The 26,986-nt window shown below is 37.8% G+C and overlaps 1 protein-coding gene across 6 annotated transcripts in view; it reads left to right on the top strand.

Moving 5' to 3' along the window:
- MVB12B (multivesicular body subunit 12B) overlaps positions 1 to 26,986 on the top strand; it is a 322,603-nt gene that overhangs the window by 124,523 nt on the left and 171,094 nt on the right. For 5 of the 6 annotated variants that reach the window (XM_074211553.1, XM_074211552.1, XM_074211555.1 and 2 more), the window contains 2 exons: positions 9,329 to 9,458; positions 12,971 to 13,090. In XM_074211553.1, coding sequence (XP_074067654.1) covers positions 9,329 to 9,458; positions 12,971 to 13,090 — 250 coding nt within the window. The remainder of the gene's footprint in view (positions 1 to 9,328; positions 9,459 to 12,970; positions 13,091 to 26,986) is intronic. The other variant, XM_074211557.1, reaches the window with a different exon arrangement.

The following is a 26,986-nucleotide window of genomic DNA, read 5'->3' as shown; positions in this document are numbered from 1 at the left end:
TTGATGAACTGTCTCTCCCTATTTGCAGTATTTTTTCTTTGACCTGAAAGCTCCAACTTCTGAGTCACATGACTTTTTCTCTGATCCTCATAACCTCTCGAGTCTGTCTAAAGTACAACAGGTAAAGCTATTTTAGTTTTCTCCATGGAGTAGGCCACCACCAAACATTCAAACATAAAAACCTATGAACTGACAGAAGAATTTCTTAGCCCTAATATTCTCATTCAGCCTTTCCCTATGCTCCTAGCAGCCATAGTGGGTAAGATGACCCATATGCTCAACTCTGATCTCTAAACTTTCCCATTCCCCCACCTTCTAGTGCTAGTGAAATGCAAATGGCATAAATTTGCTCAAGCTGCAGTAGCAGCTTGTCAACACTCTGTTGTAATTCTCTATATGTATCTGTGGTCATGTGACACTGCACTAGTCCTCAAAGATACTAGTATCACTTGGCACCAATGCTGTCCCTTTCCCTCCCATCCTAGAGGTCACTTGAGCAGAGGCAAAAGCCTGGTGAACTATAAATTTGCCAGGGAACTGACATACTTTGAAATTCCAATCCCTAGGAAACTGCCATCAAGAAAATGGAATTTAGAAAGTGAGCAATAGGAAGAAAATAAAAGTAGGGGAAAGCCTGAAAATACCAAAGATTTCAGAAAAAAAATCTCAAGGACCTAGATCATTAATCAAACAACTGAAAATTTTAATAGAAAGAAATATAGGGGTGGCTAGGTGGCGCAGTGGATAGAGCGCTGGCCCTGGATTCAGGAATACCTGAGTTCAAATCCGGTCTCACTTAATACCTAGCTGTGTGACCTTGGGCAAGCTACTTAATCCCATTGCCTTGCAAAAAAAAAAATATGGACTTCAAATAAAAGATTCCAGGAATCTAGAAATAAATATTCTAAAGGAAAATGACTCAATACTTGAGACTGAGAAGCCAATGGATTCTCGAGAGAGCCTGGAACCATAGCAGGTTGTTCCTAAAAGATTTAAAAAGGAAGTAAGAGTTGTGAAAGTAGTTTTTAACTCATACAACAAAAACATTTAGCAGAAGAGAAAAAAAAATTGTTTAATGGTTTAGACTGACCAAAGAAACAAAAGAGAGGATAATCTTGTGGTTCAGATATATGGAAGTGAAAGATATGGAGACTTTGGAGTTTGCCAATCACTTATCCTATTGAATTAAATTCTAAGCTTGTTTCAAGTTGTGAAGTTTACCTTCTTTTTATATGTTGGTCCCAATACTTCTGGTAATTTTTTTCTTTAATTTTTTCAAATATGGGATCTAGGATTTGGTTAGTACCATTACCCATTTGGACTAACCAGGTTGTAAGAAGAGCTGCCACTACTAGTGGTACCCTCCTTCCAACTTCTGGTCCCAGATTTTACTGGATTCCATCAATCCCATGGTAGTTGACTAGATAACAAGAAGACCCACCACTACCAGGGAGGAGCACCTTGCTCCTTGACATACCCCTTCTGTCCCTCCTTTAGCTGAGTTGTCTGCCTGTTCAAATGACTTAAATAATATAAGAATCACCAGCTCTCTTCTTCCAGTGATATAGCTTTATCATCTACACTGCCACTGAGTCATTGACCTAATTCTGGACCTTACCACCTCTTTCGCCCTCAGAAGGCATACATTGTCATCTGGCCAACTAATATAGCTTAAGGACCCCTAAGATTTGGCATTTGACCTACCATTGAACCTATAAGAAGTCCAGGCCTTTTCAATCATGTTGCAGCTGAACTTTGCTTTAAGTATTATTTCCTGTAATTAGAGAGTTGTGAACTACTTGAAACTGGAGACATTCTTCTTTTTTCTCTTTGTATCATCACATTTAATATAGTGATACATAGTAAAACACTTGAGTGCTTTTTCATCCAATTTATGAATCCATTTTCATTCTTTTTCCCCATTAGTTGTCTTTGAAAGTATGAGTAATATTTGTAAAGTGCTTAAAATAGTGCCTACTAAGTTGTGCATAGTAGGCACTTAATACCTACTTCTTTTACCCTTCCCTTTTGTATAAACCAAAAGGCATTTATTTTCCCAAGTGTTGAAAAATTTTAGTAAATATTTCTCAACAGAATTGCAAGCTATTAATCCTTTAACAGAATATTCCATATCATTAAGAATAAGAGAAATGTAAATTAAAGCAGCCTTGAGGTTTTACATCATACCTAGCAAATTAACAAAGTTGACAAAAGATGGGTATAGTTTATATTGGCAGAGATGTGAATAGTCAGGCAGAGTAATGTATTATTAGTGCAGCTATGAATTGGTACAACCATCCAAGAAAGCTGTTTGGGATTATGCAAATAATGACTTGAATGCCAGTACTATAAATGAATGAGGTACATAAACTTTTCTATATATATATTTGAAAATATATTTCAAAATAATTGATTTCTGTTGTAATCCTATATATATTCTATTGTAATTATATATATATATATATATATATATATATATATATATATATATATATGTTAATTTCTATTATAATCCTAAATCTTTTTCCTCAGACAGGGGTTATATTCTTTGATCTGGAAATTCCATTGTTAGGTCTATACCATAAAGAAATCTTAGACTTTTGTGGTTGAAAATAACTGGAAATAAATGCTCATTGGTTGGGTAGTAGCTAAATATACAGTAGTATGAGAATACAGTGGAATAGAATGAAAGAAACAGCAGATGATGAATACAGAGAAACATGGAAAGACTTATATGGACTGATACATAGTGAAGGAAGTAAAGGTGGGAATCTGGTGTGGAGCATTACATAGAAAGTCAAATTTTTTTTGATGTGTTGAGTGATTTTGCTGTTTTCCCCTTTTTCTTTTTTGTAATCTTTTTATTTGCACTTTTATTTACAAATTACTAAAATAGTCTTGTTATAAGAGTAAATATAATCCCCCCTACTCCCACAAAAATACAAAACTTCTTGAGAAATAAAGTGAAAGAAAGGAAGAAAGAAAGAAAAAAATGTGCTTCAGTCTGTGTTCAGCTACCACCAGCTCTGTCTCTGAAGTGGATCGCATTCTTTATTATAAGTCCATCAGAATTTACTACCATATTTTTCCACAGTTGCTGTTGCTGATTTTAATTCCCTCCATCCAATCCTCCCCATTACTATTTATTATATTTTCTCTCTTCTTTCATTCTGTCCTTCTTCAAAAGTGTTCTGTGGGGCAGCCAAGTGGCACAGCAGACAGATCAGGGGCACCAAGCCTACATCCCACCCCAGAGACCCAGCAACCACCCAGCCCCATGGTCCCATACAGGTCACCCAATCCCACCACCTTGCAAAAAACAAAAAAGAAAATGTTTTATATCTGACTATCCTCTCCCATGATCCACCTCTTCTCTATCATGTACATCCCACATCCCCTTTCTCCCATCCCCTGTCTCTTCTTTTTCCCTCTAGATTTCTGTACCCTTTTAAGTATATATGTTGTTTCTTCTCCAAGTCATTTCCAGTGAGAATGAAGGCTCCCTCATCCCCCCCTTACCTCCCCCCCTTCCATACCATTTCAAAAGCTACTTCTTGACTCTTTTACATGAAATATCTTAGCCTACTTCCCCTTTCCCTTTCTCCCAGTATACTTCCTTTTCCCTCATTGACTCCATTTTTACAATATATTCTACCTTCGAATTCAGCTCCCTCCTGTGCCTCATCTATATATGCTCCTTCTAACTGCTCTAATAAATGAGAAGGTTCATATGAGTTATCGTATCACCTTCCCATGCAGGAATACACAGTTCAACATCATTAAATCCTTCATAATTTACCCTTCTCATCCACCCTTTCTGTGGTTTTCTTGAGTCCTGTAATTGAAGATCAAACTTTCTGTCCAGCTCTGGCTGCTTCAACAGGAAAATTTGAAATTCCCCTGTTTCATTGAATGTCCATCTTTCCCCCTGGAAGAAGATGTTCAGTTTTCCTGGGTAGTTGATTCTTGGTTGCATTCCAAGCTCTTTTGCCTTCTGGAATATTATATTGCAAGCCCTATGAGTCCATAATGTAGATGCTGCTAAATTCTATGTAATCCTAACTGCAGTGCCTCAATATTTGAATTGTTTCATTATGACTGCTTGTAATATTTTCTCTTTGACTTGGGAGTTCTAGAACTTGGCTATAATAATCCTGGGGGTTATTTATTGCTTTATTTTTTTGGATCTCTTTCATAAGAGATTGGTGGATTCTCTCAGTTTCTATTTTGCCCTCTGATTCTAGGATATCAGGGCAATTTTCCTGTAGAAATTCATTAAAACTGAAATCAAGGCTCTTTTCCTGATTATGACTTTTAGGTAGCCCAATCATTTTTAAATTGTCTCTTCCGGATCTGTTTTCCAGGTCCATTATTTTTTCAGTGAGATATGTCACATTTTCTTCTAGTTTTTCATTCTTTTGGTAATGCATTATTGTTTCTTGATTCCTTGCAATGTCATCAGCTTCCTTTAGCTCCATTCTATGTTTGAAGGAGTTGTTTTCTTCAGAGAGCTTTCTTATCTCCTTTTCCATCTGGCCAATTGTGCTTTTTAAAGTATTCTTCTCTTCATTACCTTTTTAGACTGCTTTTCCCATTTGACCTAGATTGGTTTTAACATGTTGTTTTCTTTAGCATTTTTTTTGGCTCTCCTTGACTAAGCTGCTGACCTGGTTTTCATGTTTTTCATGCATCTCTCTCTGATTTCTCTGACCAATTTTTTCCTCTACCTCCCTTACTTGATTTTCAAAATATTTTTTGAGCTCTGCCATAGCTTGATCCCAACTCCTGTTTTTCTTGGAGTCTTTGGATACAGAAACTTGGACTTTCTCATCTTCTGAGTATGTATTTTGATCCTCCATGGCACCAAAGTAATTGTCTATGGTCAGGTTCCTTTTTTTCTGTTTACTCATTTCCCCAGCCTGTGCCCTAGTTTTAGGGTGCTTTCTGAGCTTTTGAGTATTATTGGAACACCCCTGCAAGGACCTTGGTTCCTTCAAGGTCTTATGAGAGGCTCTGACTGCTCTCCTGGCCAGTGCTTTGGTCTGTGGATGACTGCAAACATTCCCCTGTGCCCTGGAGTTGTAGGGAGGGTCCCTGTTCTATGGCAATGGGGGACCCTAGACTGCCACCAGGGTCTGAATATGAACAAAGAACAAGAGTCTTGTCCTAGGGATAGAGGAGAGACCTCAACGGTCTCCTCCACCCCCTTACCTTCTATGGGCTGAGCTCTCTGGAAGCAGCTGCTGGGTGGGGTTGGCTCCCTACCGGGCAGCATTGTGGGCCTGCTTCCATTTCCTGGAATCTAGGCTGTGCTGAGGCCAATGGCTGCATTTAGGACAAAATTGGCCTGGGCTTCATTCTCATTCTGGCAAATGTTCCCCCAGTAATCTTCCAAGTTGTGCTTGGTGTTCCTTGGGTCGGCAGATCAAGAAATGGCTTTTTGATGCCAGGAGCTGGTGCTCCCAGCGATCCAAGTACCTTGTAGGATTTTCCTAGAAAGCTGAAGCTCCTTTGCTCTGACCTTCCCATGATCTTACAGGTTACCTTGGGCTGGAAAATTGCCTTACTATGTCTTTCTGTGGGGTTCTGTCTCTCAAAAATTTAGTTAGAGTCATAATTTGTAGGTTTTGAAATATTTTGGAGAGAGCTCCTGGGAAAACCTGTTCTCATGCTTCCATCTTGGCTCCCCTCCCCCCTTTTCTTTAAAAAGAAATTTTTTGTTTTATAGGATAGGCCTCTAAGAGGGGCAAAAGTGAAGGATATGAAGGGTGCTATGAAACAACAGATAAAGAGGAAATTTAATTAATTAATTAATTAGTTTGTTTTTGCAAGGCAATGGGGTTAAGTGACCTGTCCAAGCTACACAGCTAGGTAATGATTAAGTATCTGAGGCAGGATCCACTGTGCCACCTAGCTGCCCCAATGCCACCTAGCCGCATCGACTTTTGGAGTTTTTTGAAGGGAACGAGTTTCAGGGAAATCCTGCCTTCATGCTGCCATCTTGGCTCCTCATGTTGTTACCTTTACAAGAATTTCTCTTGAGTTCTGGATTAAAAACAGAAACAATGGATATGGTGACACATAGCTATAATTCTAGCTACCACGAAAACTGAGAGTGGTGGATCTCTTGAACTTAGGAGTTCTGAGTTAGCTAACTCAGTTTCCCTACAAAGTTTAGCATCAATATGTTGAACCCCCAAGTGGGGGACTGCTAGGTTGCCTAAGAAAGGGTGAAACTGGCCAAGATCAGAAACAGCAAGTCAAAGTGACACTGTTTTAATCAGGAGCTGATCAGGTCTTTAAGGAGTCCCTGCATTTCCAGCTTGGGAAGGAGATGGAAAGATCTGGACTTTAAAAACAAAACAAAAAATCAGAACTATTATTTTCTTGGATATAAGAACAAAAACTGTCATCAATGTGATCTCAGCCTGCATTGATCAAAACAGTGCTCATCACAAGGGAGGTTCTAGTCCTTCTATGCTCTGCCCTGGTCAGACTGCATCTGGAATATTGTGCTCTTTAATGAACACCACATTTTAGACAGATATTGACAAAAGGAAGTAGTTTCAGAGGTTAGAGACTAGTGAGAACAGGACAGACAACTGGAGTCCATATTGTATGAAGATCTGTGGCAGCAAGTACAGAATTTAAGTTGAAGAAGAGATCATTTGGAGGGGTATCTCCACCTCGTGGTTTCCCTGACTTCCTTCAAACCCTTGCAAAAATCCTGTCTTCTACAAAAAGCCTCTCCCAATCGCCCTCAAATGTTCCCTTAGACTGAGAGCTCCTTGAAAGCAGGGACTACCTTTTTGCTTTTCTGTATATTTTCAGTAGCATGATTTCTTTCTGTTAATTATCTTCAACCTCTCCTGTATGTACTGCATCTTGTTTGTACAGTCATTTTGCTTACTCCCCCCCCCACCCATTAGACTTGGAGCTCCTTGATATCAGAGACTGTTTTCATTTTTTTCTTTGTATCTCCAGTGTTTAACATAGTGACAACACAAAGCAAGCTCTTAAGACATGCTTGTTGACAGACTGTCTTCAGGTATTTGAAGAGCTCTCATATGGAAGAAATTTACTCTCTTGGCCTTTGAAGGCAGTACCAGAAACAGTGGTTGGATGCTGAAAGGTCAATTTCAGCTTCATGTAAGGAAAAAAGCCCCTTGAGTTACCCAAAGTAGAATGGAAAGCTTTCAGAGGATAGTGAATCACTAAGTGTTAGAGATTTTCATATAGAGGCTGTATGACAAATTGGAAGTATTTTGTAGAGGGAGTGTATACTGCAGTATGTCTTGGACTAGAAGACTGCTAAGATACCTTCCAAGTTTGAATTTCTGTGATATCAGCCATGTACTATGGGCCTTAATTTCCTCATCTCTAAAATTGTGGGGATGGATGAAATGATCCTTGAGGCCACTTGCCCTTTTCAAATGTAATCCTAATCAATATTGTATGATCTTATCACCACCTTACTTGTAATACCTTGCTCTGTGGATATGAACTTTAAAATAGATGATTTCCTTAAAATACAAGTTTTTATTTAAAGTGTAGGATTGACATTTTCATGGATAGGGTTGGTGTTCACTTAACAAGGGCTATTAAAAATATACTTGCTTGGAGAGCAAGTATATTTGGGAAAACTGGGACAATAATGCCCTGTTGGTGGAGTTGTGTACTGATCCAGCCATCCTGGAGAGCAATTTGGAACTATACCCCAAAGGCTATAACACTGTGCATACCCTTTGACCTAGCAATACAACTACTAGGTCTATATCTCAAAGAGATAATAAAAAGGGGAAAAGATCCATGTGTACAAACATATTTATTGTAGTTCTTTTTATAGGAGCAAAGAATTGGAAATTGAGAGGATGCCCATCAATTGGGGAATGGCTGAATAAATGGAACTCTGCTCTTTTATAAAATATATAATGAGTGGATAGAATTTCAGAAAAACCCAGAAAGATTTATGGGAACTGATGCTGAGTGAAGTGAGCAGAACCAAGAGAATATTGTACACATTTAGAAGCAACATTGTGTAATGATCAATTCTGATAGACTTGGTTCTTCTGAACAGTACATCTAAAAGATTTGTGATAGAAAATGCATTCCACATTACAGAGAGAGAACTATGGAATCTGAAGGCAGACCAAAACATAGTATTTTTCATTTTAAAAACATTTTTATGCTTTTTTTTCTTTCTCATGTTTTTTCCTTTTGTTCTGATTCTTCTTTCACAGTAATATGGAAATATGTTTAACATGATCATATATCAGATTACTTGGGGTCATGGGGGGAGGGAAAGAAGAGAGGAAGAAAAATGAGGAACTTAAAATCTTACAGAAAATGAATTTTGACTAGCTTTACATGTAATTGGAAAAAATTTAAAAATTTTTCCAATGTAAAAAATTAAAAGATTAAAAATATTTATTTGCTTAGAAATTGAACAAATTTAATTTTTAAAAGGCTTTAAACTAAATAGGGAAGTTTTTGTTACTGCTCATCCTCTGATATAGCCTACCAGGGGTGATTTTATATTGTTGGCTTAGTTTTCAAGGGTGGTTGGTTGAATCGGGCTCCTTGCTTGCTTTGCCCCTCATGAAACCTGTATGTTGAGTATATATATATATATATATATATATATATATATATATATATATATATATATATATATATGTTTGGCTGCTGGTGTAGCAGAATAAGTAACACTAGAGGACTTTGGTTTACATCCTGTTCCTGCTTTTTACTATCTGCTTGACTTCACGCAAGTTGCTTAACCTTTCTTACACAGATTTTGTTCTCTGTAAAACTGAAAGAACTGAATGCAATTCTTTCTGGGACCTTAAAACTATGATTCTGGAGTTATTGTAACTAAAGCTTAAAATCAGACTCTTGATTTATTTTATGGCTAAAGATTCTAGAGGTAACAACTCTGGATTTAGAGTCATAAGACTTAAGTTTCATTCCCAGAACTGTTTAATTTACTTGTGTGATGTCAGTCAGATCACTCCCATGGAATTTCTAAGGAAATTGGACTGTCTGATTTCAAAGCTCCCTTCTACCTCTATATCATTTGATTCTGTAATAATCCTCTGTGCTTGATCTGAAACCCCCTTTTTGAAGACCAGCCTGTTGTAATGATGAATTTCTTATTCTGCCTACACCAGGAGAGGTGGTAGCAGTGTATATTTTTCACATTTCTGACTGACTCTTCTATATGGTTGGTTTTAGCTGTGAATTAGCATTCAATGACATGTACAAACAAGATGACAGATTTCAGACTATTTACACATGGAGAATAATACTTATTTCTTTGTCCTTTTTTCAGAGGAAGTTGCTTTCAGAAAGAAGAGACTCTGTATTAAATTTATTCCTCGGGATTCAACTGAGGCAGCAATCTGTGACATCAGAATAATGGGCCGAACGAAACAGGCACCCCCTCAATATACTTTTATAGGGTAAGTCTCTGACTATTTAAATGGGACCCAAGTATAAGAATCTTGTCATTTTTTTCAGAATTTCAACTAGCCATAGAATCTTAGAGTTGTTAAGGAATCCCAGAGGTTATTCTTAGTTATGGTAGGGAAAGAAAGAAAGATAGGAAGGAAGGAAGGAAGGAAGGAAGGAAGGAAGGAAGGAAGGAAGGAAGGGAGGGAGGGAGGGAGGGAGGGAGGGAGGGAGAGAGAAACTAAATTTCATCCAGACAAATGATTTATTTAGCAATGCATGTGATGACAAAACAAACTGCTACCAAGGCTCTCAGTAGCTAAGATACCCAGAAATTTGGTTTCTCACAATTAACATACAGTTTGGAGATTGAAAAAAACAGGAAATACAAGATTTTAGGAATTCAGACATCTGATTCTTTAATAAAAGAAGTTTTGGAGACCCTGAAGTGAGAGAGAGAGAAAGAGAGAGAAAGAGAGAGAGAGGGAGGGAGGAGTATTTATTCTTTAAACCAATTGATAAGGGAGAGGAATCCTCTTGTAAAACCTCCTAAATTAGATGACTTACATGGAGTTGAAACTTAATTTCACAAAATGGTGGATAAATCACTAATGCTTGTTTTTAATGTAACAAGTCCAACCTATGCCTGAATTCAGAACTGCTCCTATAAAACCCCCAATAAATGTTCATTCAGACTTGTAGTAATGGGTCACTCAGTGCCTCTTTCTAAGGTAGCCCATTTCACTTTTGGATCGCCATGATTGGATGTTTTCTTTACACCTAAGAAAAATTTGTTTTTCTACAACTTCTATCCACTGTTCCACGTTCTTCATTTTGGAATCAAGAAGGTTAACTTTAAACCCCATTTTCCATGACATATAATACTTGAAAACTACTGTCAGGTCCCTGGCTAAGCATCCCCAGTTCCCTCAACTAATTTTTATATATAACTTGTCTGTCAGAATTCTCACCACTCTGGTCAAACTTATTTGACCATATTGTATCTTGTTGATAAGCTTCTTAAAATGTGGTGGTTACAGCTAACATGATGCTGCCAAGATGTTTGCACCAGGGCATAGGAAAGCAAAACTCTAGCCTCTTTTGCTCTGCGCATAAGGAGACCTTGAAATATGTAGAATTTATAGAATAGGAAACTGACCAGTGATTTCTCTTCATAAGTGTTGGAGGTCTCTGTGAGCATATTTTTCAGTCATCATATTCTTTTATATCATAAAGCTGTAAAGAATAAGAATGTTAGACTTAGAATCAAAAAGTTGGATTTGAAAGTTGAGATTTTTTGCTTAATGAAAAGATGGTATAGAATAGAGGAAATAACTGCATTTGTAAACAGAAGCCTTGATTTGAATCTCAACTCTGCTCCTGACTGAGAGGTTTAGAATAGGTGATTGCTTGGTTCTCTTCCAGTTTTCAGTTCCATGGTCATACTTATTTGCTACGTGACCACAGGAAAGTCATTTAGTCTCTAGGAGCCTTAATTTTGTCAACTGTAAAATGGTATAATACTATTTGCATTATCTACCTCATAAAATTTCTTGTGAAAATTAAAGACAATGCAAGAGAAACATTCTGCATTCTGAAAAGTACTATGCAAATGTAATCTACAGTCATTATTGTTATTACAGTTACAGTGTGTCTTCAAATCCAAGCATATTTTCCTTTAATTCATTTTCTGTTCAAGTTTGAATCATTTTCTGCTATCTCCTCCTTCCTTCAGCCTAATCAACCTCTGACATTTTGTTTAGTATATTAAATGTTTTCCTTACAGAACCACAGAATATTAGAGCCACAAGGGGATTTATAGATTATCAGGTCCAATTTCATCATTTTTTAGATGAAGAAACGAAGACCAGAGAATATGCATTTGCCCAAGACCAGATGAATGTCACAGAGGTGGAAATTAAATCTGACCCCAAGTCTAGCACTTCTTTCATTAAATCACACTTTAATTCTGTTCCCTTCCAAAAGGCCTTCCATGCAGAGCACACATAGCTTTTTCCAAGTGTTAGGACATAATCTCTAAGTATCAAAAGAAATAAGTGAATTCTACTGTGTCACATTGAAGTGGGAGGTTAATAGATTCTTGAACCTGCTGGGCCCCATGTAATAAGTTTACATTGTTCATTTCCCTTCTTACTTTTAGACTATTGGGCTACACTTGACAATGCTCTGGGAATGATATTTATTTAATGAATTATATTTTCCCAATTACATGGAAAAACAATTTTTCATTTTCTTGAAATTTTGAGTTCCAAATTCCTACTTTCCTTTCTCCCCAACTCTCTGAGACAGTAACCAATTTATTATATGTGTTGTCATGCAACACACACACACACACACACACACACACACACACACACCAGTATTGTGAAAGAAAACAAAGACCAAAAAACTCACAAAAATAAAGTGAAACATAGTATGCTCTGATGTGTATTCAGACTTCATCAGTACTTTCTCTGGAGGTGGAAAGAATTTTTCATCATGAGTCCTTTGGAATTATCTTATATTTTTATATTGCTGAGAATAGTTGTTATTCACAGTTGTATATAATGTCAACTGGTTCTGCTCACTTCACTTTGCATTAGTTCATGAATACCTTTCTAGGTTTTTCTGAAATCATCCTGCAAGTCATTTCTTATGGCATAGTAGTATTCCATCACAATCATATATCATAATTTGTTCAGCCATTCCCCAATTGATGGGATTTCCTTAGTTTCCATTTCTTTGTCATCACAAAAACAGTTGCTATAAACATTTTTGTACAAGTAGTTTCATTTCCCCTTTTAAAATTTTTTGGGGGGTGCAAAAGTATATAGTAGTGGTATTGCTGTATCATAAGGTAATGGCCCTTTGGGCATTATTTAGGGATGGTATTTATACAAATATACATATATATATATATATATATATATATATACACTTTAGAAGATTAGTAAGTTATAATAACTTAGAAATGTTCTAAAGTTAAAATTTTTTTCTACTATAAGTCTCTTTCTCTTCAAATTTTTAGAATTTAATTGTTATAACACTTGGGATGAAAATCTTAGACTCAGATCATTAAACTGAAAAAGAGCATCATTGTCTCCAGCCCAACTTATTGGAAGTAGTCTTTCAGCCTAGACAGAATTAGTCTTTTGCTCACTTTCAGCTCATTTTAGTTTTGGAGAGTTTTCATTTTAGGGAGTTCTTCCTTTCATTGAGCAGGCATCTGGTTGTATACCTGAACAAAGTAGTATGATTTATTCACGTTACCAATTCATGTTTCATGTGGTGCTGTCTTGGGAGTCAGAAATTGTTCTTACATGTAACTTCTGGGTGGAGTCATCTTTTGTGAAAATAAACCATTGATGTTGGAATAAATTGTTGACTGAACTTGCACAGGGATTAATATGTTTCCTGATCTTTGAATTTATAATTATTTCTTAATGAGTCAGGTTCCTTTGTTAGTGAGCCATATAAATTAACTGTTTTCCAACACTGTGAAGATTTCTCTTTTCTTCTAAAGGGAATTGAACAATATGGGAATCTGGTATCGAATGGGCAGAGTTCCGAGAAACCATGAGTCACCCCAACCCACAACTCCTTCCCCATCGTCAGCTTCAACACCAGCCCCTAACCTTCCAAGGTGAGGCATCTTTATAAGTTTCTTAAATTGCTCTCTCTTTTTGGTCAGTCTTTTGACTTTTTTCACCTTTCCATCAGTATTTTTAGAGGGTAGAATTCCATAGTCTTGCTTTGAGGATGGTGCTACATGGTCCCTAGTCATGGCCTACTTTACATTGCCCTGATCAATATAATTTCTTTTTTATTTATTTTTTTCAATTATTTGCAAAGGTAATTCACATTCATTCTTTTGCAAGTTTTTGAGTTCCACATTTTTCTACCACCCTCCCTTTCCTTCCCCCTCTCCATTGCAGCAAACAGTCTGACAGAGGTTATACATGTCTAATCGTGTTTTACCATATTTCTGCATTAGTCTTGTTGTGAAAGAGGAACTAGAACTAAGGAGGGAAAAATCATGAGAAATAAAGAAGAAACAAATGTAATTGTTAAAAGTGAACATAGTATACTTTGTTCTGCATTCAGATTCTATAGTTCCCCCCCCCCCCCTCTGGATGTGAATGACATTTTCTATAACAGGTCTCTCAGGATTGGCCTTTGGTCAACATCATATCATGGTTAACACTATAATACATTAAAAGAAAACTCCTTCAGGTGCCAAGGAAACATCATTCAGCTCATCATCTAAGATACAGGTTTGTCAGCAGATAACAGTGAGAGATATTTCTAGAATTCCCCATCCCCTGTTTTGCTTATTGCACATGCAGATAAATAAACAAAATACTGTTTGAGTGGAATCAGAATGAAGTGAATACTTGATTTGTAATCAAAATATCTTCATTCTTCTACTTCTGATCTTGAGCACATCTCACTTTTATGACTCTCATTTTCCTCATTGATAAAATGAGGGATAAACTGGGCCCTTCAAGTTCCCATCCTGTCTTTCTATGAACCAAATGACCCACACTTTGCTAAGGATTGTTTTTCATAGAAGTAATTAATAGTTGGATATTCTTGTAGAGAGTACCAAGATGAACTAACTGACTTTGTTTAATACCTTCTGTCAGAGGTCCAAGAGTACTGGATTGAACTCAGAAGTTGGCTTCAGATTCTAGCTCTGCACTTTAACCCCAGGTGACTTTGGGCTAATTGAAGAACAACTCTGGACCTCAGTTTTCTGGTCTTTAAAGTGAGGGGCTCAAATTAACATTTGTAAAGCACTTTTCAAACATGAAAGCACTATACAAATTATCTCTCTTATCTTCAAACTCCCTTTCAGTATCTTCCTATCTAAAGTAGAGATCTTAATATCTGTACTCCTTGCCTCACAAAGGGAGGAAAGCACTTTGTGATTTGGACCTTGTTATAGAAATGGAAATGATGATGCTTCTGTGACTTATTTTCCACCCATTTCAATACTGTGGAGTTCTTTAGTGGATGCATGAAACTTGGGTATTCATCACTTATTAGTCATGATCTCTTCTCAAAGAATTTGAAGACAAATTCTTTTCCTGCCTTGGCAAACAAGTCTATTTACAAAACAGTGACGTTTGACAACCATAATCTAATTTTGATATTGTTTCTTTTCCTGGTCAATCACATTTAGCAATGGGTATTTCACATGATAGTAACTACAACTTTCTTTTGTCTCTAGAGTTGGTTCTAACAGTGGTTTGCAGAAAAGAACTCAAATGAGCAAAATAATTTCTTCATTTATCTCAGAAATAACCAGAACTAAAATACCCCTTGTATTTTTGTAGGGAAACATTGATTAAAAATAAGGTTATCAAACAAAAATCTAAGTATGGGTTTTAAATTTATAGAGGGGAGAGAGCTTGCTGAAGTCTCATGAGAAAATAAAGATGAACTATAGAAATAAGAAATTTTAGAGTTGAAAGAGACCATTCTTTGCTACATACCTGACTTGTGGTACCCAATTTTTGCTTGATGACCTCATGTGTGGTGAAATCCACTGCTTCTTATATAGTTCATGCCACTTTTAGATAGCTCTACATTTTTAGGAACTTTTTATCTTACATCAAGACTAAATTTATTCCTTTGCAACTTCAATCAGTTATCTTAATCATATCCTTTTAGGCCAAAGGGTCCCATATGACAGCCTCCAAATATTGAGCAGCTATTTCATTCTTGTAAATGTTCTCTTCTCTAATGTAAACATTCCCATTTCTTTTAACTCATTTTCATATTTTAAGAATAAGATACCCATCTACTTCCTAACTGTCCTTGTTTAAACTCTCCATTTTAATCATATCCTCTCTAAAACTTGGTGTCTAGAACTGAACCTGCCTGTCCAGATGTCATGTGACTGGGACAGGATACAGCAGAACTCTCAACCCATGTTCCTAAACAATACAGAGCAAGATAACATTAGCTTTCTAGACTGCCATATCATAAGTTGCATTATAGTCAAACAGTCTTCATTTTATATTTGGGAATATTATTCCTTTTATATTTTTTAATTCAAGTATGAGATTGTATTATTAAATTTTTGAAATTTGGCATAATGTTTTCACCCATTGAGATCTTTGTTAATCTTATCTTGTTATCCAGTATGTTGACAGTGACCTAACAGTCTCATTGCAGATCCTTTCAGCAGCTGAAAAGTGTAACTTGGTCTGGATTAAATGAAAGCAAGTAAAAAGGATTAAGACAAACTGAGTGAGGAAAATTTGGGGGAGATAGATACAACTTGAGCCCATGTAAAAGAAAGTGTGTGTGTGTGTGTGTGTGTGTGTGTGTGTGTGTGTGTGTGTGTGTGTATGTGTGTAAGGGTCTTTGAAGAGTAAATACATGTATATACTATATATACCTATTGGAGTTTGGTCTAGTGGATAGAGATTCAACTTTAGAATAAGGAGAACCTGAGTTAAGTTCCTTTTGGGGAGGAGTGAGGGGAGGTAATTGGAGTTAAATGATTTAGAGACACACAGCTACCAGGTGTCTGAGGGCAGAGTTGAAATCAGGTCCTCTTGACTTCAGGGCTGGTGCTCTAACCATTGCACCACCTAACCCCCCCTGAGTTGTTTCTGTGACAACTACTTAGAATTATGAACAAGTCCTATAACTTTTCAGTGTTTGAGGCAACATGTGAGTTGCTGGCTTATATCAGTGGAGAAGTTTCTGTTAACAAGCTCCCAGTACTTGGATCATGCTCCATGCTCCTCCTTCTCTGACAACTAACATACACACACGAACAATAACATACTTGTTATCCCATTTTAGGAGGCTACAAAGAGGACTTTGAATAGCTCCCATTAAAAAGTTAAAAGACTGGAGAATGAAGGAGGTACTACAGGAAGAATGAAGGTCAAATATTTCATAAAATTGTAGAATTGAAATTAGAAGAGATCTTAAAGATTATCTAGTCTAAAGACTTCATTTTGCTGATGAGATGAAGTGACTTCCTCTTTCTCTCTTGATTATATATCCCAAGGCTTGTACTCTCTGCCATTATCTTTAAGTGTACAAATATAATAAATAGATTTTTCATGTAAGATTACTAATTAAGGAAGTATGAAAAGAATGAGAGAAGTGTTTTATTCCTTACACTTGCAGGAAAATAACAGTAGACAATACTGAAACTAAGACTGCATGAGTGATTTCAAGATTCAAGAACATGTTTCTTTCTCTGAAAAGAGGATATGGCATATTGCAGTGGAAAGAAGATCAGATTCAGAGTTGGGAAAATTGCATTAGGATTAGCTCTGCCACTGATTTAGTCAAGACATTTCTCATTCCTTGGCCTTTAGTTTCTTCCTCTGTAAAATGAAGGCGTTGGACTCAATGGTCTTTAAGATCCCTCTGTGATTGTAACTTGATAAGGGGCTCAGCATTAATTGTTCTTGTGAGACTGCAAAAGGACTTTGCTCCTAGGAATGTCTTCTGATAAAAAAGCAAGGACTGAGAATTATAAACTTAGGCCATAGAGATAATCTAGTCTACTGACTTTTATGTTATTTTAAAAATGTTTTATTGATACATTTTTTTTCTTTTATCAAAGTAATTTTTAGAAACTATCTCCCTTCCTCCTAACCTCCAATTTAATCCTCCTTTGTGGCAAAGAGTAACAGATAGTTCAAGGAAAAAAGCATCCTATACAATAACTGTATCTGACAACATATACTGGCAGCTAGAAGGCACAATGGAGATAGTACTGTACTTGTAGTCAGGAAAACCAAGTACCAATCCTGCCTAAGAGCACTTACTAGCTGTATGATTCTGTATATCTACCTCTCTGATTTGTTAGAGTCATCAACAAACATTTATTATATTATAGTCCCTTTACTAAACTGTAGGAATACAAAAACAAGCAAAAAGAAAAACAGTTTCCCTCAAAGAGCTTACATTCTGCTGGAGGAAGATGACACATAAAAGGAGGCTGAGAAGAAAGAGGTGGAGAATGTGAAGGGACAGGAAGGAGGTGTCCTTGTGGATTCCTGCTAGAGAAAGTCCAGAGAATCAGACATGAATCAAATGTTAGGAGTGAGGATATGGTGGGATCAAGTGATATAACATATAAAGGGCTTTGCTAACCTTTAAACTCCATAAAGTTATCCTCCTCATCATCATCATTATTACATTATGTCTTATGTTGTCCCTCCAACAATTTCTCTCATTTTACAGGAGATTTAGAGGAAGGAGAATGACTTGTCCAAAGTAACAAAACTCATTATTGCAAAGCCATGTTGATCAAGAGCTTGAGTCCTCTGCCTTCTGATCCATCCCTTATTTTTTTACTCTGTCCTATAAAGGCAGTAGTGAAGAGATTAGACATAGCTGAATCACATAGGCTTTCCAAGGTACTAATTCCTTCTCATAAATGACCCAAAGGATGGATCTTTTGTACTTTGGCCCCAAGTTTTCTTTCCCTATTAAATTCTAACTCTTATTTGTTCTTTAGACCCTGACTCTAATCACTGAGAAATAGCTGCAGCTGAGGCAAATTCACTTGTGGGGAGGAGATTCCTTGGTTCAGAGGACAATTTCACCACCACACATGCAGCTGTCCCAGAAGATTATTATAGGTTCTAGGAACATGGTAGACCAAATCATAGTGCACCAGGTACCATGTAGGTAGGAGGACTGTGAGGCAAGACACAGTGATAATATTTGTGAAAAAAGGAAATGTCACCCTGCCATGAAAGTGGCCTGGTAAAAAGCTTTCTTTGCCCCATGCTAGTTATAGCTAAAGTGTTGAGATCTCTGATCTTTAGTGCTAAGTTGGTTTATCTCTCTCAATTTTTGAAATCTATCACATTTGGATTCTTAATTAAACTTATTTCAGATCCCTTTCTCTTTTTTTCACTATCTGCTACATACTTCAGAGCATAAGAATGTATTTTTAGAGTTTGTATATAACAGAAAAAAAAATTCTAAATTCAGAAAGACTTCACTGAGGGAGAGTCTTTAGAAATAGACATACATGCACACATACTCATAAACCAGACTGTTCAGTTCTGGATTTAGGACAGGGCTATATGGGAACCAGCTCTATTAGCTCTCCACCTGATTGTTAAATTTTTAGCATGAGCATTTACACCTTGGAAAATGGCAAATGCTACAAATCAGAGTTTGATTTATTGTTTTGTTGATTGTGTAGACTTCAGAAAATGTTGGAGAAAAATATTAATAACAGAGTTTTGACTTAAAAGTGTGTTATGTATTTTCAGATACTGGTTGTTAAACATTTAGCAGCACACTTCTGATTTAACAGTACTCCAGGTTTCTAAAGTCCTCCAGCCATAGTATGGTCTTTGTTGTTGCTTCAGACCAGGAGTGTACACCAAAGAGCCCTGACTTTTTCCTGAACTGTCTGGAAAATGACATCTTCTGGACTAAAACCCCCTCTTAACACTTTGCCATTCACTCCTCTAAACCCCGTGGACAGAGGTCATTCACCCATTCTTCACTTCCAGCTTTACCTACAGCCTCATTCACAGGAAGACTGGAAGCTTCCTGGTTACTGACTTTAGAGTATTTTCTATTGGATTACAAGGTATACAACATATTCCTTGCATAATAACTCTATCAGAGAGGCCACCACATTTTATAGATGAAGAAGGCAAGGCCTAGATGGGGGAAATCATTTGCCTATGATTACACAGTAAGGGAATTTAAACCCACTTCTCAGGATTCCAGTTCCTATATTCTTTCATTTTTATCTTTGTATTCACATAGTAAGTACTTAATAAATGCTTATTGAATAAAATTGAATGGATAAAAAGATGGTAGGTTTGAGAGTCAGAGTAAATACCAACCTGAATGTCCAGATATAAGACTCTTAAGATTTTGGCTTCTAGTCCAGTGCTTTTCCAAGCACACCATGTTGCCTAATTTCAGCCTAACTTCCACTTTCCCTTGACCAAGGAAAAAACAATTAAACATAGAAATATATAGTTAATGTTCCCACAAGCTCAAAAGTCAGAATAATATGACACTTTCTTTCATTACAGATTCCCCCTTTTTCAGACTTCCCCTTTCCCCTTTGATTAGCATTTATGGATTCTGTAAATGTATTTCCAACACAGAAGTGTTCTGTGGCCACATTAGTTTGAGAAACATTTCTTTAGAATGAAGTTCTTTCTAAATTTAGTAGGAATTGGGATCAAGACTGGTTCTGTAATCTCATGGCTGTAGGCAACTACCCCTACCAATGCCAATCAGTAGCTTCTCTGTGGCCTATAATCGTGGGGAGTTGTCTGGATCAGTAAGAGGTCAAATGACTTACTAAGATCATACCAACCATGTGTGTTGGGAGGAGACATGAACCCAGATCTTCCTGGTTCTTCCTGGCCTGCTCTTGATTGTTTTCTTTCAATAACCAATGGCTACATGTATTATGCATAAAAAAGGCTTTTGGATCACAAAGATGTAACTAATTTATGAGGTTTTAATTTCCTGTTGTGAAATTTTCCAATACTTCATCATAAGTGGAGGTGACCCTGGCTTATCACAAGGTTATGGCAATGGAATGTCCTTGCACAGGTGAAAGGGCTTTGAGTACTGGCAATAAACTCTTGTCAGTTGGCCAGTTTAAGTACAGAAAAACCATTAGATTATCTCCTGGGTAATGAATTATTTTGATTACTAGCAATTCAGAATAAACTACCAACTAATTTATAGAGAATGACTGCAGTCTGAATTTAAGGGAGTATATTTGCTGAAAAAAATAAGGTATCCTTGAAGTATTTAAAGGTATTTTTATCTTTTGGGGGGGCTCATGAGCCTCTTTGGCAATATAGTGAAGACTGTGGAAATCTTTTGAGAATGTTTTTAAGTGCATAAAATAATATACATAATATTAGCAATAATGTTAATAATAGCATTTATATTACTTTAAGATTTGTAAAACATTTTACATAGATTATCTCATCTTCACATGATCCTGTAAGATTAGGTGTTATTCTCCTCTGATACATGAGGAAACTTAGATTAAGTGATTTGTCCAGCATCAGAATCTAAGGCAGAATTTGAATATAGTTCTCAACCCAAAGACCAACACTGCTACCCAATGTAATTATACTGAAATGTAGTTAGCAAAAAAAAAAAAGATTTTATGGACCTCAGGTTAAGAACTCTTGCTTTCAATGAAGTAAGTTAAGAGATGCAGTCAAATTTTTGTCAAGGAGAAGGGATAGGGTTGAGATGAAGTTTCCCATGTGGAAAGATTATAGCTGATTGGAGAAAGTCTTTAGGATGCTACCAGCAGCCTTGCAGGCAAGACCAGCATAACTGGGAGCATAGACTAGAGCATCAGCAACAGTCAGAAAAGAGTGTTTACAAGCTTTGTATATTTTATAACCTTTTGTTGTACAGTTTATAGTTTACAATGGCTGCAAGGAAATTGGATCCGTTTTGTTTTACTCACCAAATAAAACACATGTCAGAATAGTCAATATAAAATGTATTCTAATTTGGCTGAGTTAAAACAGCCAGGATGCTGTGGAATAATTGAATGTTACATTAATGCCTCCTAGTAAAAACCATCTGTCTATCTATTCAAAACTCTTTGCCTCTGTAATTTGCAGGTAATGTCCACACTCAAAAGAAGTACCTCTACTCCTAGGATTTTAGGACTTGGAGCTGGCTAGAGATCACCTAGGTCAATCTATTCACTCTGAAGATAAGACTATTGAGTCTGACCTAAAGTCATTGCACTAGGAATTGAATCTAGGTCTTCTAATCCCAAATCTCCTGTTGTTTTTGCTGTTGTTTTGTTTTTAATTTGGTACCTGTTTAGGGTTTCTTGGGATGACAGTGTGGTGTGGAAGATTTAGACACATAAGTTCTTTTTTTTCTTTTCTTTTTTTTTAATTTATTTTTTATTCTCATTTTGTACAAATGTTTTTTTTACATTAATAAAATATTCTTGTTTACAAGTAAACAAAATACCCCTCCTCCCCCATGAATATAGATAGACTTGCTTGGGCGAAAAAAGTAAAGGGGAGAGAAAAAAATTAAAATTAAAAAAAATAATAGTAATAATTGTAGGTATGGCCAGGTGGCGCAATGGACGAAGCACCAGCCCTGGAGCCAAGAGCACCCGAGCCCATATCCAGCCTCGTAAACCCAACAATCACCCAGTCGTGTGACATGCAAGCCACCCGATCCCCACTGCCCTGCAAAAACCAAAAAAAAAAAAAGAAACAAAAAGACCCAAAATAAAATAAAATAGTAATAATAATAGTGGGGGTGGCAGACAGAGCATTGGCCCTTGAGCCAGGAGCACCTGGGTCCGAATCCGGCCCCAGACACCCAAAGATCACCCTGCTATATGGCCCCAGGCAGGCCACCCAGCCCCACTAGCCCTGCACCCTCCCCCAAATAATAATAACAAAAATGTGCTTCAGTCTTTGTTCCAACACCATCAACTCTGTCATGGGTGGATCACATTCTTTATGATAAGTCCATTACAAAAGTTACTTCCATATTTGTCCGTTGCCATTGCTGATCACAACTCCCTCCTTTCTTATTTCTCCTCTACCATGTACTATATTTTCCTCTCTCCTTTCACTCTGACTCTGCTGTAGGGTCGTTGACTGGCTCAGCAGACAGATCCCTGGTCCTGGGGCCAAGAAGCCCTGAGCCCCCATACCACCCCTTAGGCCCAGCATCCACCTGGCCCCATGGTCCCGGACAGGCCATCCAATCCCAGCCCCTTGCAAGAAGTAAGAAAGAAAATGTGTTATATCTGACCACTCTCCCCCCATGGTCCATCCTCTCCTCCTTTATTCCCATCCCCACCCCTTCCCCCTGCTCCCCCCTCCTCCTTACTCCAGATGTCTATACCCCATTGAGTATATTTGCTGTTTCCTCTCCTAGCCATCTCTGATGAGAGCAAAGGTTCCCTCATTCCCCCTTGCCTCCCCCCTTCCATGTCATTGCAATAGCTCATTGTAATAAAAAAAAATCTTATTATGTGAAATATCTTGGACTATTCCCCCTCTCCTTTTTCTTTCTCCCATTCCATTTCCCTTTTTTTCTATTGAATCCATTTTTACACCATATTTTATCTTCGAATTCAGCTTTCTCCTGTGCTTCAACTATAAAAGCTTTCTCTACCTGCTCTATTAACTGAGAAGGTTCATATGAGTATTATCAGCGTCATTTTTCTATGCAGGAATGCATGCAGTTCATCCTCATCAAGTCCCTCATATTTCCCCCCTCTCCTCCAATCTCCATGCTTCACCTGAGTCCTGTATCTGAAGATCAAACCTTCTGTTCAGCTCTGGCCATTCCAAAAGGAACATTTGAAATCTCCCTGGTTCATTGAAAGTCCTTCTTTTTCCCTGGAAGAGGACATTCAGCCTTGCTGGGTAGTTCATTCTTGGCTGCATTCTAAGCTCCTTTGCCTTCCGGTATATTGTATTCCAAGCCCTACAAGCTTCCAATGTAGTTGCTGCTAAGTCCTGTGTGATCCTGACTGTAGCTCCACGATATTTGAACTGTGTCCTTCTGGCTGCTTGTAATATTTTCTCTTTGACTTGGGAGTTCTGGAATTTGGCTATAATATTCCTGGGGGTTGTTTTGTTTGGATCTCTTTCTTGGGGAGATGGGTGGATTCTCTCCATTTCTATTTTGCCCGCTGCTTCTAGGATATCAGGGCAATTTTCCTGTAGTAATTCTTTGAAAATGATGTCAGGGCTCTTTTCCTGATCATGACTTTCAGGTATTCCAATAATTTTTAAATTATCTTTCCTAAGTCTGTTTTCCATATCAGTTGTTTTTTCAATGAGATATTTCACATTTTCTAATAATTTTTCTTTTTTTTTGTTTTGAAGTATTGATTCCTGGTAAATTCATCAATCTCCCTGAATTCTATTCTTTGTCTGAAGGATTTTTTCTCCTCAGAGAGTTTTCTTATCTCTTTTTCCATCTGGCCAATTTTGTTTTTTAAAGCCTTCTCCTCAATAACTTTTTGAACTGTTTTGTCCATTTGACCTAAGCTGGTTTTTAGCATGCTATTTTCTTCAGCATTTTTTTGGATTTCCTTGACTAAGCTGCTGACTTCATTTTCATGTTTTTCCTGCATCTCTCTCCTTTCTTTTCCCAGTTTTTCTTCCAGCTCCCTTATTTGATTTTCAAAGTCTTTTTTGAGCTCTGTCATAGCCTGAGCCCAATTTCTGTTTTTTCTTGGAGTCTTTAGATGCAGGAGCTTGTGCTTCCTTATCTTCAGACTGAGTATTTTGATCCTTCTTGGGCTCATTTGCAAAATATTTTTCAATAGTCTTCCTTTTGTTTCTCTGCTTGCTCATTTTCCCGGCCTGGGCCTGGTTTTGGGGTGCTTCCTGAGCTTTTGAGGCACTCCCACAAAGGTCTCAGTGTGTGAGGCTCTGTCCTCCCTCCTGGTCTGTGAATGACCATAAGCGCCCCTCTCTGCCATGGGGCTGAGGTGGGGGGCCCCTGTTGTTCTATGGGGAGGCCTAGACTGCGATCAGGATCTGAATGTGGTCAGAACCCCAGAGCCCTGTTCCAGGGGCAGAGGACCAACCTCGCAGTTTCTCTTCACTCCCCTCCCTTAGCTCAATGGGCTTATGCCCTGGAGGCTCCTGTTTGCTGGCTCTGCCTGCTTCTGTTTCCGGCTCTGGGCTGCAGAAAGACCAAGCTGCTCCCTGTGTGCCCCAAGGGCTGGGCTCCAGGAGCTCACTCTGGCAGAGGTCCCCTGCTGTTCCCCCACTTTGTTCCTGGTGCTCCTCAGGGTGCAGCTCTGGAGACTCCCCTGCTGCTGTGAGCCACGGCTCCCAGCGCCCTTGGGGCTGCCTCTGGGAGGCTGAAGTTCTTTCGCTTTGGCGGGCCACCCCTCTGGCGGGCCACCTCTCCGACCCCGGGGAGCAGAGCCTTTCTGCTCTTTTCTAGGTTACCTTGAGTAGGAGAACTGCCTCACTGGGTCCCTTTGTGGGTTCTGTCTCTCAAAAGTTTAGAGTCCTTAGCTGATGAGTTTTATGAGAGAGCTCCTAAGACTTGATCCCTTCTTGTCACCGTCTTGGCTCCTGGACACATAAATTCTAACTAGCTTTGTTACTTTGGGGCTACCACTTACCTAACCTGCCAAGAACTCAAGACTCTGTGAGCTTTAAAGTACAATTGAAGCTTGAATTGTTCTCCTTTAATGATGATGATTAGACCTTGTTTTCCCTTTTGTGAGTTAGGTAAAGATACATATTTTTGGTAATCTCTTAGTTTAAGATCTGTCTATATAATTAATAACTACCAATTCAGAGGAATAAAGTGAGTCTACAATTCTGTTCTGAGAAGGTTGTAACCCCATGCAACTTTCCCCTACTTTCTAATGATAGACACTGAGCATTTTGCTCAATTTCCTATATACCACATAAAGATTAAGGAAGGAAAGGAGCATTTATTAATTTTCTTTCTGTTAAGCTTTTTACAAATATTATCTTATTTGGTCCTTGTAGCAATCCTGGGAGGTAGGTTATTTTCACAGATGATTTGGAAACTGAAGCAGATGTTAGAAGACTTGCTGAAGGGCACATAGCTAGGGTCTGAGACGGGATTGGAACTTGGGGTCCCTGGATCCACTGTGCCATCTTCTGGGTCCATATTTTGCCCCTTTTTTACATGCTGTGAGATTTTTAGGTATTGGCTTAACTAGATTACTTTTAGAGCACAACTTGGTATTTTAAGTCAGAGGATTGAGATTCACAACCTACTTCTGCTGTTTATTACCGTTCTAACTCTGGGCTAACAACTTGCTCTTTCCTAGACCTCACTTTCCTCATCTGTAAAATCTACATGTAAGTTTAAGATTCTTGAATCGTTCCCCTGTACTTTTCTTTCCTGTCTGTAAAAAAGGGATCATAATCTCTTCCTGAAGTTTTACTTGATGGTGACTATAGTGTGAAGGTTCCCACCCACATTATTTATCCACCAAAGTCTTGCTGGGCAGGTTGATGGTAGTATAGAAATGACCCTGGGTTCTCTAGCTCTAGGTCAGTAGCACACAAGTTGGGAAGGCTTGGGAATGAGTGTGTTGATAGATTGTGTGTCCATCATTTGAGACCAACCTAGCTAACTTTGGAGAGGCTCATTACCTGTCTTCCAGAGATTGAATCATTTTGGCCCCAATGGCTCATGAAAGCTATCCACTTACTTTAGGAATGTCAGGAGGGGGCGGGGGGAGAGGGAAGAGAAGATTTTGTGTTAGTGAAATAAATTCTATTCTTAGAGATATTCAAGTATTTTAAAGCTATTTTCATCTTGGCATCCCAAAACTAGACTACTCAAAGTGTGAAGTTCTGGGAATCACTCTTCCTTTCTTGTTTTGGTAAGAGTCTAGTTTCAGGGTTACATTTTTCTTTTTCTTTTTTTTTTTAGATTTTTTTCAAGGTAATGGGGTTAAGTGGCTTGCCCAAGGTAATTATTAAGTGTCTGAGGTCGGATTTGAACCCAGGTACTCCTGACTCCAAGGCCAGTGCTCTATTCACTGCGCCACCTAGCCATCCAGGGTTACATTTTTCTCTTGAAAGCCCTATCCAAAATAGATAATATATAGATTAGAGAGAATGAATGTCCGCATTTAAAAATTATCTCATTAGCAGGTAGACCTTGGAATTCATGTAGATCAACACAAAATGTGGAGTGAGGCCTCTTAGGACTAGGAATTTTCTATCATAATAAGATATATTTTCCTCTGTTATGTTGCTGTCTTAAATACATGCTTTTGAGATCATGAAGAGATAATGTAAAGAGTGATGGACAGGCAGGGTTCCTGGGTGTAAGGCCCATTCTGGTATTTATTCACTCTGCAACCTTGGGCAAATCACCATTAATTCAGCAAAGTTTCATTTTTGTCTGTAGAATGGGTATAGTCTTATACAAACTTACCTCATAGGATGCCATGAATCTTAGTCTCTTTAAATTATCTTTTTTCTTAGGGAAATCTTTATCTGAAGTAGAACTCAAGAAGTCTTGAAGGTCTAGGACCAAATTTGGTACACTAGACAGAATATTATTCTAGTCTAGTGTAGTTTTTATCATATTTTATCCTGGCTGGCATGAGGTGGAAGTCAGGAGACTGTGTGGGGGTTGGTAGGTGAGCTTGAGTAACTATCCTCTTCTGGATCCTGTTTGAAATTGTGGGAAGTTGTTTCTCTGATTTGGGGGAATATTTTGTTTCAACTATTCTTAATATACCACCTAAATACCTGTTTCTAAAACCTAATTAACTCCTGCTAATTGATAATTCATATGAGAGATATATCAGAAGGGTTCATGAGTGATAGTATAGAATTTAAATTAGAGTAAATAATATTAGAGCAACCCCTCCTGTTCCTAGAACTCTAAGAAGAGAAGTCATTAGCCACTCTTTGATGTTGAGGCATGGTTCAGTTGGAACAATGAGCTCAGGGTCTGTAGTACAAGAGTATGAGATCAATGAGGGACCTCATTGATCACTCAGTAGGGGAGAGTGCAGAAAGAG

Source organism: Macrotis lagotis, chromosome 1 (genome assembly GCF_037893015.1).
Source record: "Macrotis lagotis isolate mMagLag1 chromosome 1, bilby.v1.9.chrom.fasta, whole genome shotgun sequence".
NCBI lineage: Eukaryota > Metazoa > Chordata > Mammalia > Peramelemorphia > Peramelidae > Macrotis > Macrotis lagotis.
Note: the sequence above shows the minus strand (reverse complement) of the source record. Positions and strands in the feature narration are given on the sequence as shown.